The sequence below is a fragment of the Globicephala melas genome, chromosome 1 (genome assembly GCF_963455315.2).
Source record: "Globicephala melas chromosome 1, mGloMel1.2, whole genome shotgun sequence".
Classification (NCBI taxonomy): Eukaryota; Metazoa; Chordata; class Mammalia; order Artiodactyla; family Delphinidae; genus Globicephala; species Globicephala melas.
The window spans coordinates 144,308,910-144,328,283 of record NC_083314.1 but is presented as its reverse complement, the minus strand read 5'-3'; the positions used below and the strand labels follow the sequence as shown (position 1 = coordinate 144,328,283).

At 36.3% G+C, this 19,374-nt stretch overlaps 1 protein-coding gene across 8 annotated transcripts in view; it reads right to left on the bottom strand.

Annotated features, from left to right (window-relative positions):
* Window positions 1–19,374, bottom strand: part of TUT4 (terminal uridylyl transferase 4) — a 149,803-nt gene that overhangs the window by 56,013 nt on the left and 74,416 nt on the right. For all 8 annotated transcript variants that reach the window (XM_030870143.2, XM_030870138.3, XM_030870144.2 and 5 more), the window contains exons 5-9: window positions 7,289–7,466; window positions 5,416–5,504; window positions 4,000–4,051; window positions 1,743–1,812; window positions 10–136 (exon numbers count right to left, since the gene is read on the bottom strand). In XM_030870143.2, coding sequence (XP_030726003.2) covers window positions 10–136; window positions 1,743–1,812; window positions 4,000–4,051; window positions 5,416–5,504; window positions 7,289–7,466 — 516 coding nt within the window. The remainder of the gene's footprint in view (window positions 1–9; window positions 137–1,742; window positions 1,813–3,999; window positions 4,052–5,415; window positions 5,505–7,288; window positions 7,467–19,374) is intronic.

The following is a 19,374-nucleotide window of genomic DNA, read 5'->3' as shown; positions in this document are numbered from 1 at the left end:
TCCACTTACCTTAGCCCAATAGCGAAAGGCTAACACCAAGGGAGTAAAGACAGGTTCCATTTTGCCAAGAGCAGCAAGTAAGTCAGTAGTGAGGCATGCCATATCATTTCCTGCACTCACTCTACAAAGTAAACCACTGTGAATGAGAAAGAAACAAATTTTCACTGTACTAATACCTTAAAAACCAGAATACTTCAAATCCTGTGGCTATCCTTTCCAGTCACCACAATTAACACCTAAGAATTCATAATAAAAACAAATGTTTTAACAAACTTAGAGCTAACAGAAAACTATATATCATTTCCATCACTAGAGTTCCATACAAATTAAAGATGTTTTAACTATCCATTTATACTTCAGAAATAAATTTTAACCTCACTTAGTATTTAATATTTAAGTTCATGAAAAATTAATTTCAAAAGCAGCATTAAGATGCACCAAAATTTGATTTATGTGAGGGGAAAGACATTGATATCATCAATGTCAAATAGTACAACATACCTTCCTAGTCCATTCTTTTTACCTTGCACATGATAAAAACAAAAAATGAAATACTGGGGCTTCCCTGGTGGCGCAGTGGTTGAGAGTCCACCTGCCGATGCAGGGGACAAGGGTTCGTGCCCCAGTCCGGGAGGATCCCGCATGCCGCAGAGCGGCTGGGCTCGTGGGCCATGGCTGCTGAGCCTGCACATCCGGAGCCTGTGCTCCACAACGGGAGAGGCCGCAACAGTGAGAGGCCCGCGTACCGCAAAAAAAAAAAAAAAAGAAATACTGAATTGACTAGCTATACTTCTTGACTCTAATTTTCCCTATCCAAGCTTTCATGACTTTATTGATATGCTATTTTCAGATTAGAGATCAGAAAGAATTTATCTATTAATCCACAAGTAATGCTTATATGTAAGTGAATATAGGAGCTACATTAAACGGAGTGACAGAATTGTAGAAGAAACATTTTTGTGGCAGGGAAAAGAATGTGACTGAGGTTGCCGCAGAGGCAATTTGACACAATGTGGTAGGAAAAACACTAGAAGTCAGAATACCTCTATTCCAATTCTGATTTTCCCCTGAATAATTTGAATTTGGACAAATCACTTAATCACTCCAGGTCTCAATTTTCTAATTTAGACAATAAGGAAGTTGAACTAGATCTCCAAAGATTCTTCTAGCTTTGAATAAAAAAACAGAGTAATCTTAAAATGTAAGAAATAATAATTAATAATCAATAAAAGAATATATTATTTCCATATTGTTTCCATCTCTCCCACACTGGTTTCAAATACAATTATTTCAGTTTCCTTTGTCAAAGGCATGTTGCTCTCTCAGTCCTATAAATATCTGAATAGAAAGCGAAGATCAATCTTCAATGACTCCTTGAATTTCAGTGAACTAAAAACTAGATTCTAATAGACAGACCCTTGAGAAGACAGTCTATTTCTTATTTATGTTTGAAATAAGCAAAGCAGTACCTAACATATAGTAAATGCTCAATACTGTTGGGTGAATAAACAAATGAAAAGTTTTGCATTAGAATGTTTTATTTTTAACTCTCTAATAACTCCATTTCTTGTTCACATGCTTTTAGCAGGCTTGCTAATTTTAATAAATAGAAACTAGCTTAGTCAAATTAATCCAAGAAGAAATCTAAAACAAAACTCTTCTCTCTTACAGATATCCACTGCATACTTGGTTGTTGTTAATTTTTTTTTAAAAAACTTTATTTTCTCTTCATTGTTACCAACCTTTTCCGATCTTTGCACACCACAACAGGAACTTTAGCGTGAAAATCAGATTCCACATCTACATATAATACTAATAAAGAAAAAAAATAAAACATGTAAGCTAATGTCAACATCTCTCAAATGTCTGCTCTATGGTAAACATTAAGTAATCGTTTCCTTCTAAAAATCACTCTCACTGCTTCTGTGGGACAATCCACTCTTCTCGTTTTAAGCATCAACCCAACAGAATCTCTTACCTCTCTTGGTGTCATTTGCTGTATTATCACAAACCACAGACAGGCAGAGTCCCAAATACTGTCCGAACATTATAATTACCTTAAGAAGAAAGGTTTTAACATCCCTAAAAGTTTGAATATTTCCAAGTAAATATACAATCTAGTCAAAGTTGTTAAACCTTCATAGATATAGCAAACAGAGGACACCACTTACTTCCGAAGGCTATTTCCACAGGAGTCACAAAAGGAGAACCTACAATGCTTTGACAATATAGTTCTTTTAAATTATCCATGGCAGTAAAAGGCTAACTCTACTGGCCCTATTTCCTGTTAATATACGAAGAGTCTGCCAAAGCTCTTAAGGAAGGACTAACAGGTGAAGTACACTTCCACTCTGAAGTCTTTCTCTACATCTCCAAGGTAGGCCCCATGCCATAAAATACCTAATCTAAACAAAAATAGATGGATTAACATTATCTCATTTGAAGTTCAGAAAAAATCTCTTAGTAGTACCTGTTGGAATTATTAATCTATTCAAAACAAATGTGCTGAAAAGCTTCATGTCAGGAATTACATTATGCATGATGGATATGACAATGAATAGATACAAAGAGCTCAATTAGGGATTTGGAAAACAAATATATAAACAAATAAATCCTGCAGATAACAGGACAGAGGTCTTTAAAGAGTACAGAGGGCATAAAGGAAGGAATAATCAATTTTACATTCAGACTGAATTTTAGAAACCTATGTTATATGACTTAAGATGATCTATTCATGTATTTTAGTGGAAAACATATTTAAAATATTTTTGCTACATTGATAGTGTCTAGTGAGTCTAAAGAGGTAAAAGCGCTTATCTATATTATGCTTTTAGAGTTTTTGTGCAATGAGAGTCAACTATTTATTACAGAAGAAAACTTCCTTTACAGGTTAAACTGGACCAAAATCATCCCTTAAATATTAATATCCCAGGAAAATGGCCAAAAAGCTGATAAATAACGGAGAGCTGATAGGGCAGACAGAGAGAAGAAAAGAACTTTAGAACTGACACTAGAGCCAATGAGAGGGTATGGCTAAAATCAATAAACTATCTCTTCTAAGCCAAAATGGAAATATTTTTGACAGGTAATTATGATTCATAAAATATAAGATGACAATAGTAATAATAATAACAATCACAGCAGCAGAAATTTAATAAGAAGGTACTGTAAACCAGGTACTTTTCTAAGCTATGGCTTAACCCATTTCATCCTCATAAACAACCCTCTCATCAAAAAGATACTACATTATTGCCATTTTATAGATGAGAAAACTGAAGCATTAACACTTAAGTAATTTGTCAAAGGACACACAACCAGTAAGTGGTACAACTAACTAAAATTTGCACCTGGAAAGTCTGGCTCCAGATTCTGAGCTCCTAAGCATTTACTTTATATAACAAGAAAAGCAGTAAATAAAACCAAGAAAATAATATTCCAGACTGTACTACATGACCTGGGACCTGCTTTGAGAAAGCTGTAATTCTTAAAATTTTTATTTAAAAAGTATTGTTACCTATATGAATGTCCTTTTTACATAAAAATCAATCCAGACAGATGAGCCACATATGAAAGACTTAGTAGGTATAATCTGGTTGATGTACTATAAATGATTAACATTGTTTTAAGTGGGGAAAAAACATATTTATTCAATGCATACACACATTTTTTCCCCAAGTCTCTCCCTAAATCTTCCTTGATCAACAATCTCCTAATGATTACAGGTTTTCTGTCTCATTTTACACAAGAAGCATTCATAATACTCAAAGGCAACATTTTGAAATTACCCAAAAGGCAATCGTTTTTAATATATCAATTTTAAATATGATACTTTTGATCTGACATGTAAATGTTCTAGTACACCTATTAAATACATATGCAATACAATGACGCAAATATGCTAGTAGTTTTACTTTAACTTGGTTAGGCATACATAAACAACACAATGCATATATCTTTAAAGAACTTTCTTTAGAAAAACAACTTTAAAAAGAAACTCACCACTTTTTTTTAAAATCCCAAGCACTTGTATCAGAAGATCTGGATGATTCATCTAAAAGAAGTTTCAAATTAATAAATACACTAACTTCAAAGTTCAAGTTTCAGAACTTTAGAGAATACAAGTAAAATCATGCTCTGTATTTTAAAATAATGAAAACAGAATAGTGTTCTACTTTTATGTTTAGAAATCTTGTTCATGGATGAAGTAAAATCTAATAGATCATATAGTGCTATTATTCCAGCAACACTACTAGAATTAGTGAGTTCTTAGACTGAGAAAAGATTCTGCAATTTCATATCAAAACAAATGAAAAAAGAAATCAGTTTACCAAATGATTTCTAAAGAGAAGTTGTTGAGATAAGAAATTTAAGGGATATTGACAACTGGCAGCATGGCCAAAAGGCTTAGATTAAAGTACTACTTTAAATAACAAGCATGTCAAATATTTAGCTTAAATGTGTACTTTGCTGCTATTTAAAAAGCATTTAATAATCATATCTTACTTGTAAGTTAACGACTATATCAGACTAGAAATTAAAACATCAAATTTTCACCCAAATCAAACCTCCTTGAGCATAAACTTATTATTCAAAAAGTTAAAAACACATCAAATATCAACTGATTATTTTAAATGTTTGATATGTCAGGAAATAAGCAATGTTAGCAATGCTAAACAATATTGGTATTTTGCTAATGGTCCTAGCCACTACTTATTAAAAGTACCTATAATGTGGGGCTTCCCTGGTGGCGCAGTGGTTGAGGGTCCGCCTGCCGATGCAGGGGACACGGGTTCGTGCCCCGGTCCGGGAAGATCCCACATGCCGCGAAGCGGCTAGGCCCGTGAGCCATGGCCCCTGAGCCTGCGCGTCCGGAGCCTGTGCTCCGCAACAGGAGAGGCCATGACAGTGAGAGGCCCGCGTAATGCCAAAAAAAAAAAAAAACAGTACCTATAATGTACCAAGCACTATACAAAACATACTTGGTATATATATCACCTTATTTAATATTGAAGTTATTATTCCTATTTTGGAAATTAGAAACTGAGGCTCAAGAAGGTCAAGTAACTTGCTCATTGCAGCCAAGATTTGAACATCTACAGATGTATGATTTCAAAATTCTTTCCTCTTTCTATACTGCTTACCATAAGCAATAACTGTTCAACACGTTCAAATACAAGCATTTTCCTTTTTTTGACCACCTTCCTCTTCTTTTTTTTTTTCTCCCTTATTTTCTTTAATTCCACCTATGCCTGACACCTAAAAAGTACTTTCCAAAAGCACTGTTAAATCATGATGGTAACATTCTACAAGCCAGAGTTTTATATTCTCCTATATCTTCTCTAAAAAGATAACCAATAAACAATACCAAGTACTAATTAAGAACCATACAGAAAAGGGTCTTGTCTAATTACTTACCTTGGGAGGAAATTTTATATCTATATTAACATCACTACTTTTCAGAGCAAACTTAGTCAGAGATGAGCCATACAACCTAAGTGAACACTCTGGAAATGAAGGAAAAATATCATAGCATGAAACAGCATGCAAATATGAGAACTTTAAAAAACAGTGATAGGAAAACTGCATATATTTCAATTCTGTGTCTTCCAATTCTAATACAGCAATTATAGAAGAATAATATCCTTTTCTAACTGATCTACAAAATAGTAAAAATGTTTCTCAGTTATAGGGTTCAGGAAGAGAGAAATAACTCATTCAAGTTCAGTGTTTAAACAAAATTTTAGTAGTAATTCATTTAGGAATAACTAGAAGTATGTTTCACATTTAATATGTAACAGTAAAGAATGTACTAACCTAGCTATAGCTACTGTCACAAACTACGTATTTTTTTAGATATTTATATTTACTTAAGAAATAGCTCTTTAAATGAGGAAGGGATCACAGACATTCAGCCAATGCTCTTTAAAAACACAAAGTGAAGCCAAGTCAATTGATACTGCAGACCTAAAACCAAAAAAAACTCTGGCTTTCAAGAGTTCACAGAACAAAATAAATAGGAATAATAACATGCTACCTACATCTTTTGCAAACTATCAAATATGTTATTTCAAAAATCATAATACAGGGCTTCCCTGGTGGCGCAGTGGCTGGGAGTCTGCCTGCTGATGCAGGGGACGCGGGTTCGTGCCCCGGTCCGGGAAGATCCCACATGCCGCGGAGCGGCTGGGCCTGTGAGCCATGGCCGCTGAGCCTGCGCGTCCGGAGCCTGTGCTCCGCAACGGGAGAAGCCACGACAGTGAGAGGCCCGCGTACCGCAAAAAACAAAAACAAAAACAAAAACCATAATACGGTAAATTTTTAAATGATCTCAGCAGAGGGCAAGTTGAAAAATAACATGATTGGGACTGATCATGGGATGTTTAGTATGTTAGGAAGTGTTAAGTTTGTACTCAGTTGAATTTATAAAAGTCTACTTTTCAAGTTCACAAAATGTCTGAAAGTCATCCAAGTCATTAAAATCATAAATATTTCACTTCTATTCTTATAATAATAAGTAAATTATTCCTATGTATAATTTAAATTAGTATCAATGTGTTTTAGATAGAAAACTACATTATAGAAATAATAAAGAAAAATTAAAATTTCAAATTCTTTCTTATAAATCTCACAATGGCTTGATATAAAATTATAATTTATCAACTGTCTAAAATCCCTTTGGTGGTAAGAAACAAGTCTTACTTAATATCCATTTACTTAAATTCAGTATTAATGCAAAAAAATGATAAGGGCTAAGCAAATAATCTATACATAAATGTCTACCATAAACCTGACCCAACTCCCCCTTGTGCCAAAAACATAAGCTTTCTGTAAAGAAAGATCAAGAGTCAGAAAAAGAAATAAGAGTATAAATTTTACCTCTAACTTCCTTAAAGTAAATTAATTTTCCCCACTATCAAGCAATAGGAATTTTATTCAGTAACTAGTTCAACTGCATATACTGAAATAAATATGACTAAAATGTCCATTCAGAAGTCAATGATACTGAAAATTTAATATAAAATACAATATTCAAGCACTAAGCAATTAATCTTGTATCTGACATTTTAAAAATCTTTTTTTCTTATTACAAAATTTATGCTGTGCCGTAATTCTCCATTTTCATTTTCTGAAATATCTCCCCCCCAAAAGTCATTTACAAATAATTAATCTACTGTTAAGATGGAGAAAAAAAGAGAAAGAAAAACATTAAGAATTTACCCTAAGTTCAAGAGGAAGCAAGAGGAAGAGTTGTGTCATTTTAAAAATTAAGTATAAAATGAAGCTGTACCTGGTAAAAATGCTGTTATAACCTTTGACATTTCCTCCACAATTTCCTGACGAACTCTGAGGTCATCATCTGTTATTCCTTGTTCTTTTGATAATTCAATAACTGCAACACTTAAAGCAGCCAAGTGGGCAAGGGAAGGAGGTGGCAGAGAACGAAGCTCACTTTCTTCCTGTTTTTCCTATTAGTGTGACGTTTAACAACAACAATATAAAAAAAGATTTCTATTTTAATGTCCTCGTATTTAGGAGAGAAGGACATAATCAACATACATGCACCTTCTATTGCCAGATTTAAGAAACCTAGGATACGGAACTGAACAAAAGAGACAGAGATCCCTGCCTTTGTGAAGCAGGATTGAAAGAATGAGAGGTGCTGTGGGGGAGGTTGCTATTAAACATTTAAAAAATAAAACCTGTTTTACTTTACTGTGTGCATAAATTCTGAAATGCTACATCAAAGCCAAGATTCCATAAGTAACAACATTTAGCTGATCATTTTGCTGCAGCCAAGAGACGTTGTCTTAGTTATAGCAGAAGGTCTTGAATGTCTCTGATTGGCATGTACAGTACCAGATTAAATGGTCACAGGAAAACATCCTAAACAATATCGCCATGTATTTGATACACTGCCTCCCATTTAAAACTGATTTCGCTGTTATTTTATACAAAACTAGGCAAAATGTTAAAAAAAAAACAAAACCTCTATTCTGCTAAAAGTTTGAAAGCCAATTTAAAGCAAGGAGCTGAAGAGGGACTATATTATATATGCACAATGATTTTTAAAATTAATTGATTACTCTGATTTTAAAAACTACATGCTAACTGCAAAAGCTACATGAATTATAAGAAAAGAAGAAAATCACCCACCAGCTCACATCCTACTATTCCATACATTTTTCAACATAACAGACTATACCATTTAATATTATAACAAAAACATTTTCTATTATCACATTTCAGTCAAAAAACAATCTCTTATTTTTTTTGAGATATGGAGCTCCCAAAAGAATAATCAAAACTAGTTTATTTTTCCCGCTCCCCCACTCAATATAGTAAAACAAAGACTTTGGTCTATTCCTAATTCTATTCTTTGTTACCATATTCAGTCTTAATGTAAATCAAGTTTACCTATGGTACGGAATAATCAAACACAGGAAGTAAGACAACCTTGTTTTTATAAGTTTCTGAAATCATTTCTGCAACCTTAACTATAAACTACATCTTAGATGAGCATCTAAGTTTTCAGGACTACTTTCTTTTTAGGATTTACCCAAGGCATTAACAGCAATATACTTAATGAAAAAATGATACAAAATTAACATGCAACAAAATTATCTTTATTTCTAGATTGAAAATAAGAGGATAAAAGACAGTGAACACTCTTCTATCTATGCTATCCCGCATGCTGCAATAAGAGCCTGCACGCTGCGACTAAAGATCCCGCATGCTGCAACAATCCTGCTTGCCACAACTAAGACCCGGCGCAGCCAAATAAATAAAAATAAATTTTTTTTTGAAAAATAAGCCTATTCTACCTCCTTTAGGATACTGTTCCATCAAACATTCTCATTTATATCCTCATATCATTGATCATCCTGTCAACCTGATATCTTCATATATCATCTGTCATAAATATGATCAATTAAATCCCTACGCTTCTGTAACTTACATTCTAATTAGAGAAAATAGACAACAGATAAATAAATATAGATTATGATGTCAGGTAGTGTGATTAAGAAAAATAAAACAGGGTAAGAGGCTACAGACTGTTGGAAAGACGGTATTATTTTAGAATAGAGTAGACAGACAAAGCCGCTCTAAACAGGTGAAGAGACCTGAAAGTGAAGAAGAGAGACATTTAAATTTCTGGAGGAAGAGCATTCAAGACACAGAAAACAGTAAATGTGAAAACTCAGAGGCAAAAAAGTACCTAATCTTATTTAAAGAGAGCAATATTTCTGAGGCTGAGTAACAAAGTGGTGACTGTGAAACATGATGAAACTGAAAAGTTAACTAGAAGCCAAATATTGTATAACCTCATGAAACTTGATAAGGGCTTAGAATTTTATTTTAAGTTGTGAAGGTACTGATGGGCTATAAGTAGGAAGGAACATCATATACTTTATTTATTTATTTTTATTTTTGTGGTACGTGGGCCTCTCACTGTTGTGGCCTCTCCCATTGTGGAGCCCAGGCTCTGGACACGCAGGCTCAGCGGCCATGGCTCACGGGCCCAGCCGCTCCGCGGCATGTGGGATCTTCCTGGACCAGGGCACGAACCCATGTCCCCTGCATCAGAAGGAGGACTCTCAACCACTGCGCCACCAGGGAAGCCCTATCATATGTTTTAAAAGAACAATTCTGGCTACTGAATGAAGAAGACTGGGTGTGGGGGGGCAGGGCAAGAAGTGAGATAAATTGGAAATAGTCCAGGTGAGAGATAGAAAACCCTTAAGCGTCTAAAAACAAATGTTAAAACTAATGAACAAAAAATTAAATACAAAGAAAACATATTAAAAGCAGCAAGGGAAAAACAACAAGTAACACACAAGGGAATCCCCATAAGGTTAACAGCTGATCTTTCAGCAGAAACTCTGCAAGCCAGAAGGGACTGGCAGGACATATTTAAAGTGATGAAGGAGAAAAACCTACAACCAAGATTACTCTACCCTGCAAGGATCTCATTCAGATTTCATGGAGAAATTAAAACCTTTACAGACAAGCAAAAGCTGAGAGAGTTCAGCACCACCAAACCAGCTTTACAACAAATGCTAAAGGATCTTCTCTAGGCAAGAAACACAAGAGAAGGAAAAGACCTATAATAACAAACTCAAAACAATTAAGAAAATGGGAATAGGAACATACATATCAATAATTACCTTAAATGTAAATGGATTAAATGCTCCCACCAAAAGACACTGACTGGCTGAATGGATACAAAAACAAGACCCATATATATGCTGTCTACAAGAGACCCACTTCAGACCTAGACACATACAGATTGAAAGTGAGGGGATGGAAAAGATATTCCATGCAAATGGAAACCAAAAGAAAGCTGGAGTAGCAATTCTCATATCAGACAAAATAGACTTCAAAATAAAGACTATTAGAAGAGACAAAGAAATACACTACATAATGATCAAGGGATCGATCCAAGAAGAAGATATAACAATTGTAAATATTTATGCACCCAACATAGGAGCACCTCAATATATAAGGCAAATACTAACAGCCACAAAAGGGGAAATTGACAGTAACACATTCATAGTAGGGGACTTTAACACCCCATTTTCACCAATGGACAGATCATCCAAAATGAAAATAAATAAGGAAACACAAGCTTTAAATGATACATTAAATGAGATGAACTTAATTGATATTTATAGGACATTCCATCCAAAAACAACAGAATACACATTTTTCTCAAGTGCTCATGGAACATTCTCCAGGATAGATCATATCTCGGGTCACAAATCAAGCCTTTGTGAAGTTTTAGCCACAACAATCAGGGAAGAAAAGGAAATAAAAGGAATCCAAATCGGAAAAAAAGAAGTAAAGCTGTCACTGTTTGTAGATGACATGATACTATACATAGAGAATCCTAAAGATGTACCAGAAAACTACTAAAGCTAATCAATGCATCTGGTAAAGTAGCAGGATACAAATTAATGCACAGAAATCTCTGGTATTCCTATACACTAACGATGAAAAATCTGAAAGTGAAATCAAGAAAACACTCCCATTTACCACTGCAACAAAAAGAATAAAATATCTAGGAATAAACCTACCTAAGGAGACAAAAGACCTGTATGTAGAAAATTATAAGACACTGATGAAAGAAATTAAAGATGATACAAATAGATGGAGAGATATACCATGTTCTTGGATTGGAGGAATCAACATCGTGAAAATGACTCTACTACCCAAAGCAATCTACAGATTCAATGCAATCCCTATCAAACTACCACTGGCATTTTTCACAGAACTAGAACAAAAAATTTCACAATGTGTATGGAAACACAAAAGACCCCGAATAGCCAAAGCAACCTTGAGAACGAAAAACGGAGCCGGAGGAATCAGGCTCCCTGACTTCAGACTATACTACAAAGCTACAGTAATCAAGACAGTATGGTACTGGCACAAAAACAGAAAGATAGATCAATGGAACAGGATAGAAAGCCCAGAAATAAAGCCACGCACATATGGTAACCTTATCTTTGATAAAGGGGACAGGAATATACAGTGGAGAAAGGACAGCCTCTTCAATAAGTGGTGCTGGGAAAAATGGACAGCTACATGTAGAAGTATGAGATTAGATCACTCCCTAACACCATACACAAAAATAAGCTCAAAATGGATTAAAGACTTAAATGTAAGGCCAGAAACTATCAAACTCTTAGAGGAAAACATAGGCAGAACACTCTATGACATAAATCACAGCAAGATCCTTTTTTGACCCACCTCCTAGAGAAATGTAAATAAAAACAAAAATAAACAAATGGGACCTAATGAAACTTCAAAGCTTTTGCACAGCAAAGGAAACCATAAACAAGACCAAAAGACAACCCTCAGAATGGGAGAAAATATTTGCAAATGATGCAACTGACAAAGGATTAATCTCCAAAATTTACAAGCAGCTCAATAACAAAAAAACAAACAACCCAATCCAAAAATGGGCAGAAGACCTAAATACACATTTCTCCAAAGAGGATATACAGACTGCCAACAAACACATGAAAGAATGCTCAACATCATTAATCATTAGAGAAATGCAAATCAAAACTACAATGAGATATCATCTCACACCAGTCAGAATGGCCATCATCAAAAAATTTAGAAACAATAAATGCTGGAGAGGGTGTGGAGAAAAGGGAACACTCTTGCACTGCTGGTGGGAATGTGAATTGGTACAGCCACTATGGAGAACAGTATGGAGGTTCCTTAAAAAGCTACAAATAGAACTACCATATGACCCAGCAATCCCACTACTGGGCATATACCCTGAAAAAACCATAACCCAAAAAGAGTCATGTACCAAAATGTTCATTGCAGCTCTATTTACAATAGCCAGGAGATGGAAACAACCTAAGTGTCCATCATCGGATGAATGGATAAAGAAGATGTGGCACGTATATACAATGGAATATTACTTAGCCATAAAAAGAAACAAAATTCAGCTATTTGTAATGAGGTGGATGGACTTAGAGTCTGTCATACAGAGTGAAGTAAGTCAGAAAGTGAAACACAAATACTGTATGCTAACACATATATATGGAATTTAAGAAAAAAAAAGTCATGAAGAACCTAGGGTTAAGACAGGAATAAAGACACAGACCTGCTAGAGAATGGACTTGAGAATATGGGGAGGGGGAAGGGTAAGCTGTGACAAAGTGAGAGAGTGGCATGGACATATATACACTACCAAACATAAAACAGATAGCTTAGTGGGAAGCAGCCGCATAGCACAGGGTGATCAGCTCAGTGCTTTGTGACCACCTAGAGGGGTGGGATAGGAAGGGTGGGAGGGAGGGAGACGCAAGAGGGAAGAGATATGGGAACATATGTATATGTATAACTGATTCACTTTGTTATAAAGCAGAAACTAACACACCATTGTAAAGCAATTATACTCCAATAAAGATGTAAAAAAAAAACCAAAAAACTAATGAACAAATTCAGCAAACTAGCAAGATACAAATCAGCACACAAAAATCATTTGCATTTCTATACACTAACAATGAACAACCTGAAATAAAATAATTCCCCTTAAAATAGCATCAAAAAGAATAAAAGATTTAAGAATTAACCAAGAAGATGAAAGAGGTACAGTGAAAAAGACAAAACATGGCTTAAAGAAATTAAAGAAGACATGAATAAAGAGAAAGATATTCCATGTTCATGGATTGGCAGACTTAATATTGTTAAGATGTCAACAGTACCCAAAGCAATCTACATATTCAATGCAATCCCTATCAATATCCTAATGACTTTTTCTTTTGCAGAAATAGGAAAAAAGATCCTAAAATTCACCTGGACTCTCAACGGACCCCAAATAGCCAAAACAAGCTTGAACAAGAGGTACAAAGCTAGGAGACTAACATTTCCTGATTTCAAAACTTACTATAAAGCCACAGTAACCAAAACAGTATGGCAGTGGCATAAATATAGACACAGAGGCCAATAAAGTAAAATAAGAGAGCCCAGAAATAGATGTTCATATATAAGGTCAAATGATTTTTAATAAAAATGTCAAGAACATTCAATGGGAAAGAACTTCCTTTTCAAAACATGGTGCTAGGAAAGCTGGATATCCACATGTAATATGGAGCCTCGTCTTACACCACATACAAAAATTAACTCAAAATGGATCAAAGATCTAAACATAAGAGCAAAATTATAAAAGTCTTAGAAGAAAACAAAAGAGAAAAGCTTCATGACCTTGGATTTGGAAATGATTTTTTGGATATTAAACAAAAACACAGGAAACAAAAGAAAAAACAGACAAATTGGACTTCACGAAAATTAAAAACTTTTGTGTATCAAACAACACTACTAGTAGTGTAAAAAGGCAACTCATAAATGGAATAAAAATTTGCAAGTCATGTGTATGATACAGAATTAATATCCAGAACATACGAAGAACTCTTAAACTCAACTACAAGAAAATAACCCAATTCAAAAGTGGTCACAGGACTTGAATACACATTTCTCCAAAGAAGATATATGAATGGACAATAAGCACATGAAAAGGTGCTCAACATCACTAATCATTAGGAAAATGCAAATCAAAAGCACAATGATATACGACTAGGATGATTATTATCAAAACAAAAACAACAGAAAAAACAACAACAAGATTTTGTGGATATGAAGAAATTGAACCCTTGTGTACCACTGGTGGGAATGTAAAATGGTACAGTCCCTGCAGAAAACAGCATGGCAGGTCCTCAGAAAATTAAACATAAATTTACCATTTGACTCAGCAATTCCACTTCTGGGTATATACACAAAAGAAATGAAAGTAAAGATTCAAACAAGTATTTCTACACCAATGTTCACAATAGCAAAAAGTAGAAACAACCCAGACATCCATCCATGGATGAATGGACACACAAAACATGGTATATACTACATAGAATGGAATATTATTCAACATTAAAAAGGAAAGAAATTCTGACACGTACTGTACTACAATATGGTTGAAGCTTAAAGACGTTACGCTAAGTGAAATAAGCAGAATAGGACAAATACATAATTCCACTTACATGCGGCACCTACAATAGTCAAATACAGAGACAGAAAGTAGAGCGGTGGTTACCAGGAGCAAGGGTGAGAGAGAAATGAGGAGTTATTGTTTAATGGATACAGGGTTTCAATATCAGTTAATGAAAAAGTTCTAGAAATGGATATTGCAGATCATTGTACAATAATGTGAATGTACTTAATGTCACTGAACTGTACACTTAAAGATGGTTAAAATGGTAAATATTATGTCATATATATTTTACCACAATAAAAAAATTGTTTTAAACCTTCAATGGCACCAATAGGATAATGCACCACCTTCTTAACATGGAATATACAGCAATTTAGTTTCAGCATGCCTTTTTAGGCCTTCCTCCAACCATTCCCTCCCCGTAACATCTGGGGCAGATTTCCATAGTTAAATAGTCAGCAGCTTCCAAAGACTATATGTGATATTGGGTCTCCACATCATTACTCACATCATGACACTCTTTCTTGTATCCATCTGGTGAAACTCTAATCCCTGAAGTTGTAATTTAAAGGTCAAATATTCAGTGAAGGCTTCTTAATGTCTTTCCCTTTCCAACATAATGAAATGCTCCCTTTAATTCATGATTAATAACATGCTATGCATTCCATCACTTTACTTTCTGAGGTAATCACTTATTCTCCTCCTTTTAAACACTGCCTCATCTACTGGCTTGTGTTTTCAACAAGTAAGCACTCGCTACCTCTATAATAACAGCAACAACAACCACCATTTATTGAGTACCCACTATGGGCTTGGCATTGTGCCAGGGGCTTTAGAGCTATTATGTCACTTAAGTCTTAAAATACACCTCCTTAGGGAGCTATCATCAAAATCATTTTATAGGGGGCAGAGTCAAGATGGCATACTAGGAGAGCACGGATTCACATCTCCTCATAACTAGGGCACTTACCAGGCACCACGTGGGACTACATACACCTAAGGGAACAGGGCGAACCCCCAGCGACTGGGTAGGATGTGGGGCATGGGGGGAGTGATGGGGGAGGAGAAGTGGAGGTGGGATGGGACTGGTGCCCCTGAGGGGCAGCTGGCGGAGGGGAAGGGATCCCATGCCAGAAGGAGGATATTGGGGAACCACTGGGAGGGCAGAGGATCAAAAGGGAACACGGTCAGTCAGGTTTCCCCTGCCCACTTGAGCCCCCAGGAACCTGCTGAGACTCTGGGCCTGATCCTCTGCACACTGAGGCCCCCTCCAGCAGAGCGGGTCCTGAGGGAGTGGGAGGGAGGGAAGGGGGAGCAAAAGTAAAGGCCGGACCTCTGGGATGAGCACCCCTGAGGGGTGGCTGGGGGAGGGGAGGAGCTCCTACACCCAGAGGGAACCACCCATGGTTAGGGGTCCAGCGGCAACAGTGGAGACCCTGGGGAAGATGGTGGGGAGGAGCATGAAGGAACGGAAGAGAACTGGGCCAGCACTTTCCCCGTCCACTTAGGCACCCCAGGCCTGAACCTCTGCCCTGGAAGCCTCCCTCCTGCCGCTCAGAGCCCAAGCCCTGCCCCTACACCCCCATCCAGGTCCCTACCTCTACATTCGGAGACACCCTCCAATGCGCTGGGCCTAAACGCCACCCATACACCCTCACTCAGGGCCCTACCTCCAAACTCCAGAACTCCACACTCCAGAGGCCCTCCTTTCCAGGTGCTGCCCCTCTCCTTCAATGCCCAGATCCTAAGCAGAGGTCCTGGGCCACGCTTGAACAGAGCCCTGCATAAGCCCTGTTCAAGCATCACCCCCCCCACCCGCCTAGGTCCCTGCCTCAGTTCCACACCCACCTAAACTCTGCCCCCATAGCCAAGGCTTTTTTTTTTTCTTTTTTCCTCTTTTAGATTGGGGTTCTGTTTTACCTTGTTGATTCACTGTTCTTGATTCTTCTATATTTTTATATTTCCTAATAAATCTTTTATTTTTTATTTTATTTTATTTTTTTATTTTATTCTTTATATTTTGTTATTGTTCTCCCCTTTTGGCTAGTTCCCTGCTCTTTATTTTCTTTTTCTTTTTTCTGCTGTGGTTTTATTTTACCTTGTTGCAGTTGTTTCAATTAGTTTTATTTTTTCCTAACGTATTTTTTATCTTTCTAATTTTATTTTTTTATTCTTTGATATTGTACTGCCTTTTTTTTTTTTTTTTCTTTTTTAACCACACCACAAAGCTTGGAAGATCTTGGTTCCAAGGCCAGAGGTCAGGCCCAAGTTCCGGTGGTGGGAGCTCTGAGACCAAACCACTGGACTAAGAGTGAACCTCAGACCTCAGGGAATATTAATCAGAGTGAGACTTCCCGTAGGTCCTCATCTCACCACCAAGGTCCAGCTCTACCCAACTGCCTGAAAACACCAGTGCTGGACGTTTCAGGCCAAACAACCAGGAAGACAGGAATACGGCACCACCCATCAAAAAGAGGAAAAAAAAAATTTAACGACAGAAAAATACGTTACACATGAAGGAGCAAGGTAAAAACCTACAAGACCAAATAAATGAAAATGAAATAGGCAACCTACCTGAAAAAGAATTAAGAGTAATGATAGTAAAGATGATCTAAAATCTCAGAAACAGAATGGAGAAATACAAGAAACATTTAACAAGGATCTAGAAGAAGTAAAGAGGAAACAAACAGTGATGAACAACACAATCACTGAAATTAAAAATACTCTAGGGCTTCCCTGGTGGCGCAGTGGTTGGGGGTCTGCCTGCTGATGCAGGGGACGCGGGTTCGTGCCCTGGTCCGGGAGGATTCCACGTGCCGCGAAGCGGCTGGGCCCGTGAGCCATGGCCGCTGAGTCTGCGCGTCCGGAGCCTGTGCTCCGCAACGGGAGAGGCCACAACAGTGAGAGGCCCGCATACCGCAAAAAAGAAAAACAAAAAATACTCTAGAAGGAATCAAAAGCAGAATAACTGAGGCAGAAGAACGGATAAGTGACCTGGAAGATAAAATGGTGGAAATAACTGCCAGAGAGCAGAATGAAGAAAAAACAATGAAAAGAATTGAGGACAATCTCAGAGATCTCTGGTACAACACTGAACACACCAACATTCGAATTATAGGGGTCCCAGAAGAAGAAGAGAAAAAGAAAGGGGCTCAGAAAATATCTGAAGAGATTATAGTCAAAAACTTCCTCAACAAGGGAAAGGAAATAGTCAATCAAGTCCAGGAAACACAGAGAGTACCATACAGGATAAACCCAAAGAGAAACACGCCGAGACACATATTAATGAAACTATCAAAAATTAAATACAAAGAAAAAATATTAAAAACATCAAGGGAAAAGCAACAAATAACACACAAGGAAATCCCCATAAGGTTAAGAGCTGATTTTTCAGCAGAAACTCTGCAAGCCAGAAGGGAGTGTCAGAACATATTTAAAGTGATGAAAGGGAAAAACCTACAACCAAGATTACTCTACCCAGCAAGGATCTCATTCAGCTTCGATGGAAAAATTAAAACCTTTACAGATAAACAAAAGTTAAGAGAATTCAACACTACCAAACCAGCTTTAAAACAAATGCTAAAGGAACTTCTCTAGGCAGGAAACACAAGAGAAGGAAAAGACTTACAATAACAAACCCAAAACAATTAAGAAAATGGTAATAGGAACATACATATTGATAATTACCTTAAATGTAAATGATTTAAATGCTCCCACCAAAAGACATAGACTGGCTGAATGGATACAAAAAACAAGACCCGTATATATACTGTCTACAAGAGACCGACTTCAGACCTAGGGACACATACAGACTGAAAGTGAGGGGATGGAAAAAGATATTCCATGCAAATGGAATTCAAAAGAAGGCTGGAGTACCAATCCTCACACCAGACAAAATAGACTTTAAAATAAAGACTATTACAAGAGACAAAGAAGGACACAACATAATGATCAACGGATCAATCCAAGAAGAAGATATAACAATTGTAAATATTTATGCACCCAACATAGGAGCACCTCAATACATAAGGCAAATGCTAACAGCCATAAAAGGGGAAATCGACAGTAACACAATCATAGTAGGGGACTTGAACACCCCACTTTCACCAATGGACAGATCATCCAAAATGAAAATGAATAAGGAAACACAAGCTTTAAATGACACATGAAACAAAATGGGCTTAATTGATATTTATAGGACATTCCATCCAAAAACAACAGAATACACTTTCTTCTCAAGTGCTCAGGGAACATTCTCCAGGATAAACCATATTTTGGATCATAAATCAAGCCTTTGTAAACTTAAGAAAATTGAAATCATATCAAGTATCTTTTCTGACCACAATGCTATAAGACTAGATATCAATTACGGGGAAAAAAATGTAAAAAATACAAACACATGGAGGCTAAACAGTACACTACTAAATAACCTAGAGATCACTGAAGAAATCAAAGAGGAAACCAAAAAATACCTAGAAACAAATAACAGTGAAAACACAACAACCAAAAACCTACGGGATGAAGCAAAAGCAGTCCTAAGAGGGAAGTTTATAGCTATACAATCCTACCTCAAGAAACAAGACATATCGCAAACAAACAATCTAACCTTACACCTAAAGCAATTAGAGAAAGAAGAACAAAAAAACCCCAAAGTTAGCAGAAGGAAAGAAATCATAGAGATCAGATCAGAAATAAATGAAAAAGAAATGAAGGAAACAATAGCAAATATCAATAAAACTAAAAGCTGGTTCTTTGAGAAGATAAACAAAATTCATAAACCATTAGCCAAACTCATCAAGAAAAAAAAGGGAGAGGACTCAAATCAATAGAATTAGCAATGAAAACTGAGAAGTAACAACTAACACTGCAGA